The sequence below is a fragment of the Periophthalmus magnuspinnatus genome, chromosome 21 (assembly GCF_009829125.3).
Source record: "Periophthalmus magnuspinnatus isolate fPerMag1 chromosome 21, fPerMag1.2.pri, whole genome shotgun sequence".
Classification (NCBI taxonomy): Eukaryota; Metazoa; Chordata; class Actinopteri; order Gobiiformes; family Gobiidae; genus Periophthalmus; species Periophthalmus magnuspinnatus.
Window position 1 is genome coordinate 1,285,459 of NC_047146.1, and position 17,695 is coordinate 1,303,153.

Sequence of the window (17,695 nt, forward strand, 5' to 3'; positions counted from 1 at the left end):
CAGTTGTGTGTTCAGTCCTGTGTTCAGTCCTGTGTCCAATAAAACGTGATTTATTATTTTCAGTATAAATGTATGTGCTCTTGGGGGCCCCCTGGTGGCCTCGGGGCCCTGAGCAGCTGCCCGGTCTGATTATAGTCTGGACCGGCCCTGCTGCTACTACATCCACTACTACTACTACTACTACTACTACTACTACTACTAGCACTACTGCACAGACAGAAGAGCCGTGTTACATAAGTCAGTGTGTGGAGCAGGTGGAGCAGGAAACACCCTCCTCTTCCTCAGTGCATTCCTCTCTCGTCTCAGACTGAAAAAACACAACCATCACACCCCCGACCTCACAGCACACGAACAGCACACAGCACACACTCAGGGGAGTACACGCTGAGGGGAGTACACGCTGAGGGGAGTACACGACGTCAGGGGAGTACACGCTGAGGGGAGTACACGCTGAGGGGAGTACACGCTGAGGGGAGTACACGACGTCAGGGGAGTACACGACGTCAGGGGAGTACACGCTCAGGGGAGTACACGCTCAGGGGAGTACACACTCAGGGGAGTACGCGACGTCAGGGGAGTACACGCTCAGGGGAGTACACGCTCAGGGGAGTACACACTCAGGGGAGTACGCGACGTCAGGGGAGTACACGCTCAGGGGAGTACACGCTGAGGGGAGTACACGCTGAGGGGAGTACACACTCAGGGGAGTACGCGACGTCAGGGGAGTACACGCTCAGGGGAGTACACGCTCAGGGGAGTACACGCTCAGGGGAGTACACGCTGAGGGGAGTACACGCTGAGGGGAGTACACACTCAGGGGAGTACGCGACGTCAGGGGAGTACACGCTCAGGGGAGTACGCGACGTCAGGGGAGTACACGCTCAGGGGAGTACACGACGTCAGGGGAGTACACGCTCAGGGGAGTACACGCTCAGGGGAGTACACGCTGAGGGGAGTACACGCTGAGGGGAGTACGCGACGTCAGGGGAGTACACGCTCAGGGGAGTACACGCTCAGGGGAGTACACGCTCAGGGGAGTACACGCTCAGGGGAGTACACGCTGAGGGGAGTACACGACGTCAGGGGAGTACACGCTCAGGGGAGTACACGCTCAGGGGAGTACACGCTCAGGGGAGTACACGCTGAGGGGAGTACACGCTGAGGGCTTTAACATCAGTAACAAAATACATTTATGAAAAAATACTACAACTCTGTAATGAAACAATGAAATTAAAATTTAGATTTAATTTAGAAACATCAAGATTTAGAGACTTTGGATGAAGAGTTCACACACACGACTATCAGGGTAAAGGATCTGTCTGGAAATGGTCCTGGTTCAGTCCTGGTTTAGTCCTGGTTTAGTCCTGGTTCAGTCCTGGTTCAGTTCTGGTTTAGTCCTGGTTTAGTCCTGGTTTAGTCCTGGTTCAGTCCCGGTTCAGTCCCGGTTCAGTCCCGGTTTAGTCCCGGTTCAGTCCCGGTTCAGTCCCGGTTCAGTCCCGGTTTAGCCCTGGTTTAGTCCTGGTTTAGTCCTGGTTTAGACCTGGTTCAGTCCTGGTTTAGTCCTGGTTTAGCCCTGGTTTAGCCCTGGTTTAGCCCTGGTTTAGTCCTGGTTTAGTCCTGGTTTAGCCCTGGTTTAGTCCTGGTTTAGTCCTGGTTCAGTCCTGGTTTAGTCTTGGTTCAGTCCTGGTTTAGTCCTCGTTTAGTCCTGGTTTAGTCCTGGTTTAGTCTTGGTTCAGTCCTGGTTTAGACCTGGTTTAGTCCTCGTTTAATCCTGGTTTAGTCCTCGTTTAGTCCTGGTTTAGTCCTGGTTTAGTCTTGGTTCAGTCCTGGTTTAGACCTGGTTTAGTCCTCGTTTAGTCCTGGTTTAGTCCTCGTTTAGTCCTGGTTTAGTCCTGGTTTAGTCTTGGTTCAGTCCTGGTTTAGACCTGGTTTAGTCCTCGTTTAGTCCTGGTCCATTGTAAACTGTCTCTTGTTGTTTATTATCGTCTTAACTCCATGAACATGTTTAAGTGAAAGTGAAAGTGAAACTGCACAGACCCAGAGATTCTGTATAAATGTGGATTTCAGATGTTCCACAGCAGATTCACCGTCTCAGCAGGAAAACATCATCTTCACGAGTTTAGATCAACAAATCCACTGAGGACAAAGTTTCCGTAATAAACTTTAAAGCTGCTGCATCACACAGAACTGACCCTTGTAGCTTTAAGTCGAGTTCTACAGCCGTTAGTGCGTCACAAACAGACCTGGAGTTGTGTTTTGTTTCATTTATTATTAGTCTGTAACATCCGCAAAGCTCAAAACGCTCTGTTCCACCTTGTGATGTCATCAAGTGGTAGTTTTTCCAAGTTAACTCCTCCTACTTTTTTACCTTTAGTTTCACTTAGTAGATTTGACACGATTCTAGAAATGAAGGTGTGCGGAGTTTAAAAAAAATAAAAAAATAAAATAAAATACAACGCAGCGGAGCACTTCCTGTATCACCACCCCATGACGTCACCAGGTGGAGCAGAGCGTTTGGAGAGCAGGGTTTGTGTGTTAAACGCGTGTGAACGAAACAAGACGCAACTCCGGTGTAACTCTGCCCCTTTAAGCCGCGCGTAACTCACGTCTAAACTCCATAAATGCATCGGCCAAATGACACAGCGCTGCATTCTGCGCACACATCCCCTTTAATCCGCCTCCTCGCGCTCCAAACGGAAACGCCACTTCTAAAAATAACCCAAACCCGAAGCGGATTTCTGGGTTGGATTTCTGGGACCGGACCCACCTGCCTCCACCGTGTCCGCCAGGTCGTGGTTCGCCGCAGTCCGGGGGAACTCCTTCATTTTACGCGCACTGAGGTTGAGCACCCCGCTGAGCGCCGCCTCCTCCAGCGCGCGCTCCAGTCCGCGGGTGTGCGGCAGGTTTACGCAGACGATGTGCCTCTGGAGCGGGGCAGAGGCGAGCGGGGAGACCGGGGGGCGAGCGGCGCACTCCGGCCCTGACGTCGCCATGGTGAAAGAAACACGAGCATCCAAACCGGGAGTGATCCTGGAGCGGAGGGGGGCGCTGCTCCCTGGGTGGGTGTCCCGGGCCGGGGAGCAGCAGAGCGCGGGGCTGGAGCGCGGGGCTGGAGCGCACAGATCCAGCTCCTCTCGCCGCTGCGCTGGGACTGATGTGTCCGCGCTGCCTCCCACACTGCGCCCGAGAGGAAAAGCTCCACAGCGCGAGCACGAAGCACAGCCCCGCGCACTTCCGCTTTCACAATAAAACAGGACCTGAGCTTTAAATCAGAGCAAAGATGAAACTGTTGTGTTCAGACGTTTCTCCTGTTTCAGTCGTTTCTTCTCGTTGAGATTCTGAAGTTTTATTTGGACTGATTCATGTTTGAGTTTAATCTTTAATCCACTGTTTTCAAGACTCCATTTTGTCGATAAATCCCTGTTTTCACCTCCACTGTGACACGCCCACTGTGACACGCCCACTGTGACACGCCCACTGTGACACGCCCCCTGTGACACTTTACTGTGACGTCCACTCTTCCTTCTCCAGTTTTATTTTCTTAATCGTTGATACTCGTAGATTCTGCAGCGTCGCGTCGTCATTTTGGTACAAATGTTAAACTAAAGTGCTGCTCTAGTGCGACGTGCGTCTGTCCACAGGGGGCGCTGCAGCTACACGACTCTTTCTTATGACGACGTTTACGGCGACGTCGGCTGGACTTGTTTCTTTTATTACATCGTTTCAGATGAATATTGTAAATTATAACAGAGATGAGAACCATAGAGACACAAGCTCAACAGGGCTGATTTAAAGATGCATTATGTAACATTTTGGCTTGTCTCCATGGAGATGTGGTTGCTTCGCCTAGAATGTTTCACAGTTCATGGTAATAGCCGTGGAAACGAGTAGATTGCCTGGTCAGATCAGTGGAGAGGCGAGCGCGCTCACAGTCACAGCAGGATGCAGCTTTGAGGTGTCTTTAGTGATACACCCCCCACCAGGAAAGTTACATGATGAAACTTTTCATGACAACACTCAAGACCCTTAGAATCAGAGCCAATGTACTGCTGTGGCTCAGTGGTACAGCTGACCACATATGCAGGGAAAAAACATGTTCTGGCACATATCATATTTATTTTGTCTTTTTACATGTATTTTTACAAAGTATATTTATGATAATATGACCCCGATATGACCCTGTGTGCCCCTGCATGACCCCAATATGACCCAGATATGACCCTCTATGACCCGTATGACCCCACTATGACCCCATATGACCCCAATATGACCCTGATATGACCCTGTATGACCCTGATATGACCCCATATGACCCCAATGTGACCCTGATATGACCCTGTGTGACCCTGTATGACCCTGTATGACCCCATATGACCCTGTGTGACCCTGTATGACCCTGTGTGACCCTGTATGACCCTGTGTGACCCTGTATGACCCTGTATGACCCTGTATGACCCTGTATGACTCCGTATGACCCTGTATGACCCTGTATGACCCTGTGTGACCCTGTGTGACCCTGTATGACCCTGTATGACCCCATATGACCCTGTGTGACCCTGTATGACCCTGTGTGACCCTGTGTGACCCTGTATGACCCTGTGTGACCCTGTATGACCCTGTATGACCCCATATGACCCTGTATGACCCTGTATGACCCTGTATGACTCCGTATGACCCTGTATGACCCTGATATGACCCCATATGACCCCAATGTCACCCTGATATGACCCTGTGTGACCCTGTATGACCCTGTATGACTCCATATGACCCTGGTATGACCCTGTATGACCCTGTATGACCCAGATATGATCCTCTATGACCCGTATGACCCCACTATGACCCCATATGACCCCAATATGACCCTGATATGACCCTGTGTGACCCTGTATGACCCCGTATGACCCTGCATGACCCTGTATGACCCTGATATGACCCCATATGACCCTGATATGACCCTGTATGACCCTGATATGACCCCATATGACCCCAATATGACCCTGATATGACCCTGTATGACCCTGTGTGTTAAATGGGTCTTTTGTTTGTGTCACTGGTGGAGTTGGTGTAAATTGAATCAGTTTGAAATAATGTGACAATGGTTCATGACAGTCTGTTTTATTTGCATTCACTCACTTCATGGTGGGGACTGGTTTGTGGGAGGAGTCTTGTACAACACCGCCATCTGCTGGTCAAACTGTGGCAACACAAGTTTACACAAGTTATGAAACGGGAAGAAAACAGAGATGATGTTGCTTTGAATATAGAGGCTTATAACAGCAGTGTTCATCTCATTAGTGAAGGTGTTTGGAGTTTAAAAACACAGTGGAGCACTTCCTGTATGAATATTAATGCTCATGTTTGACTTATTCTGAGGCTATTTCAGATGAAGAGCTTCAAAACCACAACAAAACAGGAAGTACTGTCTCTGGTCCTGGTTTAGTCCTGGTTTAGTCCTGGTTCAGTCCTGGTTTAGTCCTGGTAAAGTCCTGGTTTAGTCCTGGTTCAGTCCTGGTTTAGTCCTGGTAAAGTCCTGGTTTAGTCCTGGTTTAGTCCTGGTTCAGTCCTGGTTCAGTCCCGGTTCAGTCCCGGTTTAGTCCTGGTTCAGTCCTGGTTTAGTCCTGGTTTAGTCCTGGTTTAGTCCTGGTTCAGTCCTGGTTCAGTCCTGGTTTAGTCCTGGTTCAGTCCTGGTTTAGTCCTGGTTTAGTCCTGGTTTAGTCCTGGTTTAGTCCTGGTAAAGTCCTGGTTTAGTCCTGGTTCAGTCCTGGTAAAGTCCTGGTTTAGTCCTGGTTCAGTCCTGGTTCAGTCCTGGTTCAGTCCCGGTTCAGTCCCGGTTTAGTCCCGGTTCAGTCCTGGTTTAGTCCTGGTTTAGTCCTGGTTCAGTCCTGGTTCAGTCCTGGTTTAGTCCTGGTTCAGTCCTGGTTTAGTCCTGGTTTAGTCCTGGTTTAGTCCTGGTTTAGTCCTAGTTCAGTCCTGGTTTAGTCCTGGTTTAGTCCTTGTTTAGTCCTGGTTTAGTCCTGGTTCAGTCCTGGTTTAGTCCTGGTTTAGTCCTGATTTAGTCCTGGTTTAGTCCTGGTTCAGTCCTGGTTTAGTCCTGGTTCAGTCCTGGTTCAGTCCTGGTTTAGTCCTAGTTCAGTCCTAGTTTAGTCCTAGTTCAGTCCTGGTTTAGTCCTGGTTTAGTCCTGGTTTAGTCCTGGTTCAGTCCTGGTTTAGTCCTGGTTTAGTCCTGGTTCAGTCCTGGTTTAGTCCTGGTTCAGTCCTGGTTTAGTCCTGGTTTAGTCCTGGTTCAGTCCTGGTTTAGTCCTAGTTCAGTCCTGGTTTAGTCCTGGTTTAGTCCTGGTTTAGTCCTAGTTCAGTCCTGGTTTAGTCCTGGTTTAGTCCTGGTTTAGTCCTGGTTTAGTCCTTGTTTAGTCCTGGTTTAGTCCTAGTTCAGTCCTGGTTTAGTCCTGGTTTAGTCCTGGTTCAGTCCTGGTTCAGTCCTGGTTTAGTCCTGGTTTAGTCCTGGTTCAGTCCTGGTTTAGTCCTGGTTTAGTCCTGGTTCAGTCCTGGTTTAGTCCTGGTTCAGTCCTGGTTCAGTCCTGGTTTAGTCCTGGTTCAGTCCTGGCTTAGTCCTAGTTCAGTCCTGGTTTAGTCCTAGTTTAGTCCTGGTTTAGTCCTGGTTTAGTCCTGGTTCAGTCCTGGTTCAGTCCTGGTTCAGTCCTGGTTTAGTCCTAGTTCAGTCCTGGTTTAGTCCTGGTTTAGTCCTGGTTCAGTCCTGGTTCAGTCCTGGTTTAGTCCTGGTTTAGTCCTGGTTCAGTCCTGGTTTAGTCCTGGTTTAGTCCTGGTTCAGTCCTGGTTTAGTCCTGGTTCAGTCCTGGTTTAGTCCTGGTTTAGTCCTGGTTCAGTCCTGGTTTAGTCCTAGTTCAGTCCTGGTTTAGTCCTGGTTTAGTCCTGGTTTAGTCCTAGTTCAGTCCTGGTTTAGTCCTGGTTCAGTCCTGGTTTAGTCCTGGTTTAGTCCTGGTTTAGTCCTGGTTTAGTCCTGGTTTAGTCCTAGTTCAGTCCTGGTTTAGTCCTGGTTTAGTCCTTGTACTCTGTACTATATATTACTCAAGTAGAAGTAAAAGTACGGGGCCTTAAAAGTGTCAGAAAAGTCCAGTTTTATTCCAAAGTGAGTCCAGTAAATGTACTTGAGTAAATGTAACTGAGTACTACCCACCTCTGCTGCCCATAGATACTTATTGTACATAATGGAGTTTACTGTACAAGTATTTATGATGTTCAAAGTATATTGTGATATTTTTCACATGTATTTTAGTTCCACTTGTGTATCTAACTGGCCTATTTAAATCCTTATTTATCTGGAACAGTTTGGACTTTTTGTCTGTCCTTTGCTGTTACAACACTGCAATTTCCCCACTGAGGACAAACAAAGGTTTTCTTATTTGATTGATTTTATTGATTTTCTTGTACAGATTGATTTGTGAATGTGTTTGTGATTGAAAAGTCCCATGATATAACAGAATGACTTTGACATTTACAGCAGAGACTTACATACACTTACATTACATGAGGAACAACATTGGAATTGAAAGTGTAAATCAAGTTCAAAGTTCAAAACAGATGTAAATGTAGATGTCAAATATGTAGAGTCTGAGTTTAGTTTTGCAGTAACAGTATGAACACTATTAGTCTGCAGAATTCAAAGGAAACAGTGAAGAGATGCTGTGTTCCATCTGCAGTCCCTGAGACATACAAAAACACACACTACACAAACAGTACAGTTATGTCATGATAAAAACACTAGAATGACACTAATCAACTCAATATTGTGGAAAATGGCCTGTTTTATTAGATCAGGATTTTGTCATGATTTGAACTCTCCCCATGTCATATTTGATCAAGTTTAGAAAAGTTTGACAAAATAACTCACATTTCAACACAAAAATAGTCAATAGTCAAATTAGTCAAATATAAAAGGCACAAATTTGATCAAACTGTGGAGAACAAAGCTGCTATTTCAGTTTAGGGAAATGTGCAGTGGCTCCAGGGAAACCAATCCAGACCCCAGTGTAGAGAGGCCGAGTGAACCTGGTCTGGACTCTGTGGAGGAGGCTCATGGTACTTTCAGAGACGCTGTAAAACGCCAAAACCCCTGCACTGTGGTCCAGGTAAACCCCGATTCTGGACCCGACCGGACCTGAGACCTGGGACTGGACTTTGTTAAACCAAAATGAAGGACTGGTTTTGTCACAGATTAAGGCCCAGGATTTATCATTGTCTCCAAATCCACATTCAGCAGAGTTTCCTTTCCTCTGAATCTCTCTGTATGAAACTGCTATATCAACCCACTCCCCGCTCCACTCCACCTCCCAGTAACAGCGGCCCGTCAGACTCTCTCTGCTCAGGACCTGCTCCCAGACACTGAATCTGTCTGGATGATCTGGATAACTCTGGTCTTTACTCATACATGTTACTCTTCTGTTTCCATCAGACAGAGACAGTCTGGTGTAAACTGTGTTTGTGTCCAGAGTGATTTCTGTAGAATAATATAAGAAGTCCTCTCTGGAGCTGAGTTCATCTGGTGCCAGTAAAACCTGGACTGGACTCAGAGTGAGCTGGAGTGTGTCCCTGAGCTTGGACACAGCTCTGGTCACTTCCTCAAAGTATCCCCGGTCCCCTGTGTGAATGGTGGCTGGCTCTGTGCTCTGTGTGTGTGGGGACAGTGAAGCGTAGCGCTGTATAAACTGGTTATGATCCTGGGTGAGGTCCAGTGTGTCCAGCTCAGAGAGGCTCCTCTTCAGCCCCCTCACGTCCTGCTGCAGTTGGTCCTGGAGCTCTTGGACTCGGCTCAGTTGGGTGTCCTCCTGGGAGCGGATCTGCTGCTCCACTTCAGAGCGTCTTTTGTCCAGGAGAAGGGCCATGTCTCTGAAGCTGTCGTTGCTGCGCTGCACTGCTGTCTGGGCAGAGCTCCTGATGTCCTGGGCCTCCTGTTGGAGCCTCTTCAGGTCTGTCTCTTTGTGCTGGAGGCTCTGGAGCAGCAGGGCCCTCCTGGCCGGCAGCTCTGCCTGCCTCTGAGCCCTCTCTGAGGCAGAGGACACTATGTCATGACCCTTATGTTGGTCCACAGAGCAGAGGTAACAGAGGAGCTGCTGATCTGTGACGCAGAACATCTTCTTCACTTCGTCGTGTTGAGAGCAGATGTTTTCCTGGAGCCTGTGAGACGGCGCCACCAGCTGGTGTTTCTTTAAAGCTGCAGCTTCATAATGAGGCTGTAGGTGGCGCTCACAGTAAGAGGCCACACACTGCAGACAGGACTGGACAGCTCTCAGCTTCCTCCCAGTGCACACATCACAGGACACATCCTCAGGTCCGGCATAGCAGAGGGCAGCAGGGGGCGCTGTCTTCTTCATCTGCTCTACTAAACCTGCTAACATGATGTTTTTACCCAGGGCAGGCCTGGGGCTGAAGCTGAGGCGACATTCAGGACAGCTGTAGAGCTGCTTCTCGTCCTCTTGGTCCCAGTGCTGTTGGACACAGTTCCTGCAGTAGCTGTGTCCACAGGGAATAGTCACAGGATCCTTCAGTAGATCCAAACACACGGAGCAGGAAAAGGCTTCTTGGTCGAGTGCTTTCTGCGCCATCTCTCCTGGATCAGAAACAGTTTGACTTGGACAGAAGTGAAACTTAAGAGTGAGAGCTGCACCCACAGCTCTGTGTGGAGGAAGCAGGAAGCCACGCCTCTTAAAGGCACACACACATGTTTTATCAGAGTTCAAAAGAGACTGTGTGAGCAGTTTACAGTCACACACACAGGGTCATTGGGCACAAGTCAAACTATACAAAAGAGAATCAAAGAGGAACAAAGTGTAAAGGATCAGTGTAGTGCCACAGTGCTTTGGTGTGAGGAGGCAGGCTTTATAAACTTATCAACAAACACCACCTTCATCAGGCTCTTTCTTTATTGGTTTAGTCCTGGTTTAGTCTCGGTCTAGACCAGTTGGCCGTTGTACTGGTTAATACCTCAATACTTTTCTGTGTCTAGTTACTATTACACTTTTAGTGCAGTACAATGACGTGTCAAATGAAATAATTCTATATATGTATCATATTTAATCCAGATGGAGCAGCTCAAATGAGTCTTGTTCAAATGCAGTTTCTTGTTTAATGCAGCACATTCTAGGGTCGAGTCACGAATAGAAATGACACAATGGTTATGATTCAAAATAAATAACACCTTTATTTTGTGAAATGAATGTGTTGAAATCATGAATTTAAAGTGCCATAAAAGTTGTTCCTTGTTCCAAACCAAGTCTGAATTGTAAAAACATGAAAACCTGTTCCACTCGTTCCACTCGTCTAACACTGAGGTTGAGCTGTTACAGGAGGTTGGGCTCCGTCACCTGCTTGTCACTATGGAGATGTTCCACAGTTTGGCATTAAACTTGTCAAGCTTGTATTTAAAAATGCATTCTAACTGTGAGATGGCTCTGCTCTCCACAGATCTGACCTGTAACTTGGCCTGGCTGATATGAATATGGATCATTTGTTTATTTGAGAATCTGGTTGAGTTTTGGACCATTGTGCAGGTCAGTTTATGAATAATAAGTCTGGTTTTATAAAAGACAAAAAGTGAGTTTTGAGATGATCATTTTGTTTGTGTTTGAATCTAAAATGAGAAACGATAAAGGCTCTTACAGTGAGAGCAGCTCGTGTTCCTGTGGATTTGTGTGTGTTCAAAATCTCTCACTGCATTTTACTCAAACATTCAATAAACTATTTTTGTTTAAAGTTGTTTGACTTTGTGCTGTTCCCAAATCCCTCACCTGACCACATTCACCAGTAGAGGGCAGTGTCCAACTTTGAACCAGTCAAGGAGAATGTGTTATTTTCAAGTACCAGTACTCTTACTCGAGTAAAAGTTGTGGTTCCTCTTCCCTCTGTGAGTCTAAAGTGACTGGAGCTTTATGTGGACAATATGAAATGATCTGAACTTTTGTGTTTCTTGCTCCAAATTTCGTGTCTAAAGTTCCGTGATCAGTTTGAGTGTTTTTAATGAAGAGTCCACAGCCAATCCTCTGTCAGGAAAAGCATGAGGTCTGGAGGAAGACATTTGAGTGTTTTTGAATTAAAATCACATCATTCACATAAATAATATAAAAAGATGAACATTTTAACTTGTTTATAATACGTTCAAATAAAATAACTCTTGATGAGGGCTGGTTTGAATACTTTGTGGATCTCCTCAATCCCACCGTCGTGTCTTTTGAGGAGGAAGCAGAGACTGAGGACTTGGACTGAGACTCGTCCATGGCCTTGGCTGAAGTCACTGAGATGGTTCAAGCTCCTCGGTGGCTCCAGGGGTTCCATTAGATCTGTCCTGAGTATCTTAAGTCTGTGGATGTTGTGGGTCTTGGTTGACACGTCGGGGACAGAACCTCTGGACTGTCAGGCCGGGGTGGTGCTCCTTCTGTTTCTTTATCTTTATTTATACAGGGAAACACAATGAGAACACTCGGGCTCTCGTTTCATGGAGTTTAAAATACAATACGAGCAGAAAAAACAACTAAATAAAGCAGCAGGTCCATATAAAACATTAAAAACAGGAGCAGGTGTGGGTAAAAACGTTTGTTACCAGATTATTTTATTGGATTTGTGTCACCAACATATCCAGTTTTGCTTTTCCTTGGCGTATGTTTCCTTTTTGTGAAGCCAAACGCATGTCTGTGTACATTTTCATTATATGTATTAATACAAATATTTAAGGCCATATCAGGGTCGGGGAATGCTGATGTTAACCTGATCTCACTATAACACAGGTCACAGATGAAGGAGCTCATTCAAATGTTTATATGATCTTCTGACCTTTAAACATGTGCTTTGTTCACTTTTGTATTTCAACTGCATCATATTTACTAAAATCAGGTGAGAAAAACATCTTTTGCCTCATAATTATGGGGTTTGTTTGTTATTACATCAATGAGTGTGTCTTTATTTACATTTCTAGGGTCAGGTCTAGTTGGAAAAGACATTAACTGAGTGAGATTTAGGCCAAAGGTCTGTCAAAGTTTCAGACTCTTTCTCCAGCCAGTTCATGTTCATCCACTGGTCCCTGGTTTATCTCAGCGTCACGTTCTAAAAATAACCCACAACAGATGAAATCCATGAAGTATCAGCTTTATTTTTTACATTATTCTCTCTGTTTTTGGCTGTAAAACCCCTCACCACACACTTTATACACTTTTCTCACACAGGCGTTAACATTTTCTCACATTTCTCTCTCGTTTAAACTCTCTCAAAGTTCAAACCTTCGTAGGCGTCTTTGTCGGTGCAGAACGTTTCATCGACATTGTGGGTTTTGTCGGGGAGAAAACAAATTGCAAACGTACAGCACTTCAGAGTCACACTGAGATCCAACGTTTATGTAAATTTGTCTGAACACATTCTGTACTGGACAGGAGACACGGCACGGAGGAGACTGATGGACAATGGTCTACAGTCCAACAGCCAATCAGGACGCACGGCACAATGGTCTACAGTCCAACAGCCAATCAGGACGCACGACACAATGGTCTACAGTCCAACAGCCAATCAGGACGCACGGCACAATGGTCTACAGTCCAACAGCCAATCAGGACGCACGACACAACGGTCTACAGTCCAACAGCCAATCAGGACGCAGCACACAATGCATGCTCATACACTAAAAAAAAAAAAAAAAAACATGCAACATTTCACTAAAAATAAATCCGCGAAACAGCAAGACCAAGAAAAGTGAAGGCGACATATCGAGGGACTATATCGCCCATTATCAGGACCTCATAAAGTTCCTGTTTAGAAAGCATCATGAACAGATCATTAAGAGCATTTTTAGGGGCTGAACGTGAAGATAAACATCAGCAATAGTCTTTTTTTTATGAGGATCATTTACATAACAGAGACAGATATTAAAAACATTTATGCTTTGAACAGAAGAACACAAGCTCCACAGACAGGTGATCTTTGACATAAACACCACCTCCTTTAGACCTGCCTGTCACAACTAAACCTTTAGAGTTTTCAGTATTGATTTCCTTATCACTTATTTTATTTGAGCCAGTTTCAGAAAACATAAATATATCTGTGTCTGTTTGATCTGCTCAGATTTTAATGTAACAAATCTATTTAGATAAGATTCTTCGTACATTCATGTGTATAATTCACAGTCCCTTCCTTGTTTTGAAGTTTTGCACATCAGACAGGCCTAGTTTATCAAGGATAACAGCTTTTTTGTGTTTGATTGGGATTTGACGCCTGGGAATTAGGTTTGTTAGTGATACTGATGTCAACCACCTTGCATGACCTCTGATAATTTCTTTCATTTCTACAGGATATTCTATGTGAAATATGCACATTAATGTGTTTTAATGTGGAATCAAAGCCAGTGGGTTTTGTCAAAGAGTCTCCTGAGATGCTCTTTATCCTTTGTGTAAGGAGTCAGTCGGCCTTTTAGGTGCAGACTCCAGCGTCAGTTTGATATTGTCACTCAACGGTTTTTCCGGTCTGATTTAAATGACATCGCGGGTAAACAGATTATTCCTTTTCCAGAATCCACAAAATATATCCACGAAGGGAACACCAAGAGCACTGCAGTAACCCTTCAGCCAGACGTGAAGTTGGCAGATCCGACTAAATACATGTCACCGAAACTGAGACATGGAATTGGACCAGACATTACACATTGTTTTCCCGACTTTAGGCTGCAGATTGGCTGACTGCATCCCACCGCCGCATCTACTTCATCCATCAAGGCGATGGAGATGGACTTGAATTTTCCCACTGTCACCACCGAGACAAGGAGCTGGTCATGAGACCCACTCTGGGCTTGAGTCAGTAAAGAGATTCTGTTTTCTAGTTCTGTCATCGTCGTTTCCAAGTGCAGCTGTCACAGTGCGTGAAGCCGTCCAGTGACAAGTTAAAACTCAAGCAGTAAAAAAGATGACATGTAAAAAATGGTGACCATTAAACAGATGTGATCAAATCTGTATTAAAACATTTAAAAAATTTCCATGCAAGGGCCCCAAAAAGGACCCCCCAGGGTTGAGCTGACTTGAGACAGACTGATAGTGGATCGACACTGTTATGTGCCAGTTGGTCCAGGGGGGGGTGACACGCAACGAATTGATGTTACAGCCGGGCGTAGAACAAAACGGGAGCGTGGAGACGTGGTCAAACAATCATAAAGTAAATTTATTATTGCAAAAAAGTGCTCAAAAAGTGAATACAGATTAAACAACTAGATAATACAAAAACAAGATACAAACAACTCAAAAATGCGGCAGCGGAGGACCCACTGGTTGCTGGTGTGGTGCGCAGCTCCAGGCTTTGATATCCAGTGTTGATTGTTGAGCCGCTCCAAGTGCGGCTCAGCCGGTGTGTGGATCTGTGCAAATTGAGGCAAGACCAAAACCGGACTAGTCCGTAACACTTCCCCCCATAAAAACAGAGACTACACCCCCTTAGATCAAAACCCCCCCCTTTTTTTTAGAAGGATACAAGTCTCCATCACCACACAATGCCTGGTGGTGATGTGAATCCTTGAACACACACATTCAAAATTAAGTGATCGGCCACAATGCAGATGTTCACAGCAAAAGGATATAGGTGCGTTCAAGCGGTGATGGTGGTCCGCAGTCTCGCGCGAGGGCATCACCCACAACATGTTTTTTTCCTCCTCTTATGTTGGATAGTGATGTTATAGCCTTGGCCAGCAGTGCTCACCGCATCAGCCGCTGGGTCTGGTTATACATCTGATCTAGAAACACAAGGATGCTGTGGTGGACAGCAGACGCAGGACATAGTGGCGCCGGTGGTATCACCTGGTCTGGCTTGCCTTCAGACTGGCAGGTGCTACAGGTTTTCCAGAAACTAACCACATCACCTTTTGGATCAGGCCTGAAAAAGTGCTGACATGGTTATAGGTTTTAGGAACCCACTTTTGCCTCAACTTTCTGTCAGTGAAGAATTGATTCTTGTCATCTGGATTCTCTAAAACAGAAAAACACTTGCTTAAAGTGGCATCAGACTTTTCAGCTTTATGGAGAGCCTCACGGGTTAGTGGTAGAGAAACTGTCCTCTCCTCAGAAACAAAAGCTTAAAAAATACACAAATTTGGCCCAATGGGTGGACAGGTAGTGCCAACACCTGTATGAACAGCAGGGACAGTTCTAATAAGACCAGCACCTTTCAGTTTTGACATGGTTTGTTTATGTTTTAACACGTCACATTCAGCTATAAGGTGACCAAATTTCTGACAATAAAAGCATTTCTTAGGCTTGGTACTGGATCGAAAGTTTGAATGAACAAGTTTATGGCTTGATTTTTGGAATGGACTCGTGCGTAAAAGCAGCTTTGTGCGCCAAAGCAAACACGTCTGCTAAGATCGCGGCTTGCTGGAGCGTAGTTACTTTTACTTCACCTTACTAATTTAAATAACCGATAATACGCTCAGGAAGACAGTTTTTAAAATCTTCAATCAGAAGCAGCTCACACAGAGGCACAAACGTGCTGACTTTACTCACGGAGCACCATCGGTCAAACAACAAGCTCTTTTCGTGAGCAAAATCCACAAAACTCTGACCGAATGATTTTATAAGCCCCCTAAAACATTGTATGCTTCGGGCACAAGCTCATAAGCACGCAAGATTGTACTTTTTAGTTTGTCATAATTTAAACTGTCAGAAATGGACACTGACGCACAGGCTTCTAAACCTTTTCCGCTTAATTTATATTGCAGCAAAGTAGCCCATACATCTCTAAGCCAGTGTAACGCGGACACAATGCACTCAAAAGTGCCGAAGTAGGATTCTACCTCGCTGTCACGGAAAACCGGGACAAGCTGGATGTTTTTGGTTACATCAAACGCATCGCGCGGACTGACCACAGTGTCTTGCTCCATAACAGAACCCCCCGCGTGCAGTTGTAATTGCCACATTTTAAAAGCAAATTCAGCTTCTAACTTTCAATTCCACCTCCCTAGCGAGGGCAGCTTCCAACTCGATTCAGCTCAATTTCACGTCTGAGCTGGAACTCCCGCTCTTTTTCTTGCTTCTCACTTTTGAGACGCACAATACGTACAGTGACACGGGCATCTCTAGGGGAGGATTCTGCACCCGATCCTCCAGATGAAGTTCACAACTTTTCCTTTTTCTCAAACACATTCGGAGAGACTACCTGCGGCGGCAGTGTCAAGGCGCCCTCCAAACCAAGATGCACCGGGGACACCACTGCATCAGCCGCGGTCTCTTCCCCGCCAACAAATTCACCAGAGTCAGGTAGGACTAAAAACCCAACTAAAACAGCCAGTACAGTCTCCCTCAACTCTCCCACACGTGAACTAACAGAGAAAGGAATATCATAATGTTTGGCGATGTCAATCAAATCACATTCTACAAGAATTTAACACATCCAGTGTCGGGTTAGCCACAAACACTTTCAAACAGACGGTAGCCATCACTCACCGGACGACGAAAATCAGTGCTGATCCGGATCACAGCTGATCACACTCACAGCTGAGCGACACCTGTTTCCAATTGAGCCGCGCATCTGAAGGAGTCACCTGCGCGCGCACTCACACACGCTCCACACACACCGTCCACCACGGAATAAAAGAGGGGTTAAGGCGCAACAATTACAATAGCCACAATTGCACACAACAAAAATTAATCCCAGATACCTATTCTGTAAAACTAAACCTAGTCTATCTTCTGGGGTTTTCTGAGCTGGAGGCCACTGTGAAGAACCAAACGGAGAATGCACTCCACCCAGGATTCACCCCGAAAAAAATAAACTAAATCAAAAAATGGGTGCCCGATGGAATGGCTAAAATAAATTCACCAAGCTGAACACCCCCTAGTCTAAACTGGGATAAATGCGTAAATTAAAAAATGTGCAGGCTATACACAAAGTCACCCATACCACACCACCAGAGCACACACACAACCACAATCACACACATTCCCAAAAATGCTCTACATACCACAGAGATGAGCCCCCAAGTTGTTACGTGCCAGTTGGTCCAGGGGTGGTGACACGCAACGAATTGATGTTACAGCCGGACATGGAACAAAACGGGAGCATGGAGACGTGTTCAAACAATCATAAAGTAAATTTATTATTACAAAAAAGTGCTCAAAAAGTGAACACAGATTAAACAACTAGATAATACAAAAACAAGATACAAACAACTCAAAAATGCTGCAGCGGAGGACCCACTGGTTGCTGGTGTGCTACGCAGCTTTTATATCCAGTGTTGATAGTTGAGCCGCTCCAAGTGCGGCTCATCCGGTGTGTGGATCTGTGCAAATTGAGGCAAGACCAAAACCGGACTAGTCCGTAACAGACACACTCCATCCTCCTCCAGCAGGTGTGTGTTGCGGGTTCAAGCGTTAAAATCTGGGCACCCAGTGGTTAAAAATAATAATCCTGATAAAAACAGAGTTGAGAACTGCAACATTCTTTGTTGGATTTTAAAAATGTCTTTGGAAATGAGAAATAATAAACTTACTGGCAACAAAAGACGCTGACGCATGTGCAAATGTAAGGATGAAGGCCAATGCAAGAAATCAATAACATCTGCAGTATTTTACCATCTAAAAAACATTCCAAAAATCAAAGGTTTACTGTCAAAACCAGACTTATCCTGCATTTGTGTCCAGTAGGTTAGACGACTGTAACGTCCTGC

General features: G+C 45.8%; 3 protein-coding genes across 4 annotated transcripts in view; all 3 read right to left on the bottom strand.

Annotated features, from left to right (window-relative positions):
• lrch1 (leucine-rich repeats and calponin homology (CH) domain containing 1) overlaps positions 1 to 3,179 on the bottom strand; it is a 56,454-nt gene extending 53,275 nt beyond the window's left edge. For both annotated transcript variants that reach the window (XM_033987503.2, XM_055230598.1), the window contains exon 1: positions 2,768 to 3,179. In XM_033987503.2, coding sequence (XP_033843394.1) covers positions 2,768 to 2,993 — 226 coding nt within the window. In that variant the 5' untranslated portion in view covers positions 2,994 to 3,179. The remainder of the gene's footprint in view (positions 1 to 2,767) is intronic.
• Positions 1 to 17,695, bottom strand: part of ormdl1 (ORMDL sphingolipid biosynthesis regulator 1) — a 192,687-nt gene that overhangs the window by 95,255 nt on the left and 79,737 nt on the right. The gene's annotated exons all lie outside the window — the stretch shown is intronic.
• Positions 7,404 to 9,709, bottom strand: LOC117389200 (E3 ubiquitin/ISG15 ligase TRIM25-like). Its single transcript, XM_033986833.2, has one exon. The coding sequence runs from the start codon at positions 9,615 to 9,617 to the stop codon at positions 7,989 to 7,991; it is 1,629 nt and encodes a 542-aa protein (XP_033842724.1). The 5' UTR covers positions 9,618 to 9,709; the 3' UTR covers positions 7,404 to 7,988.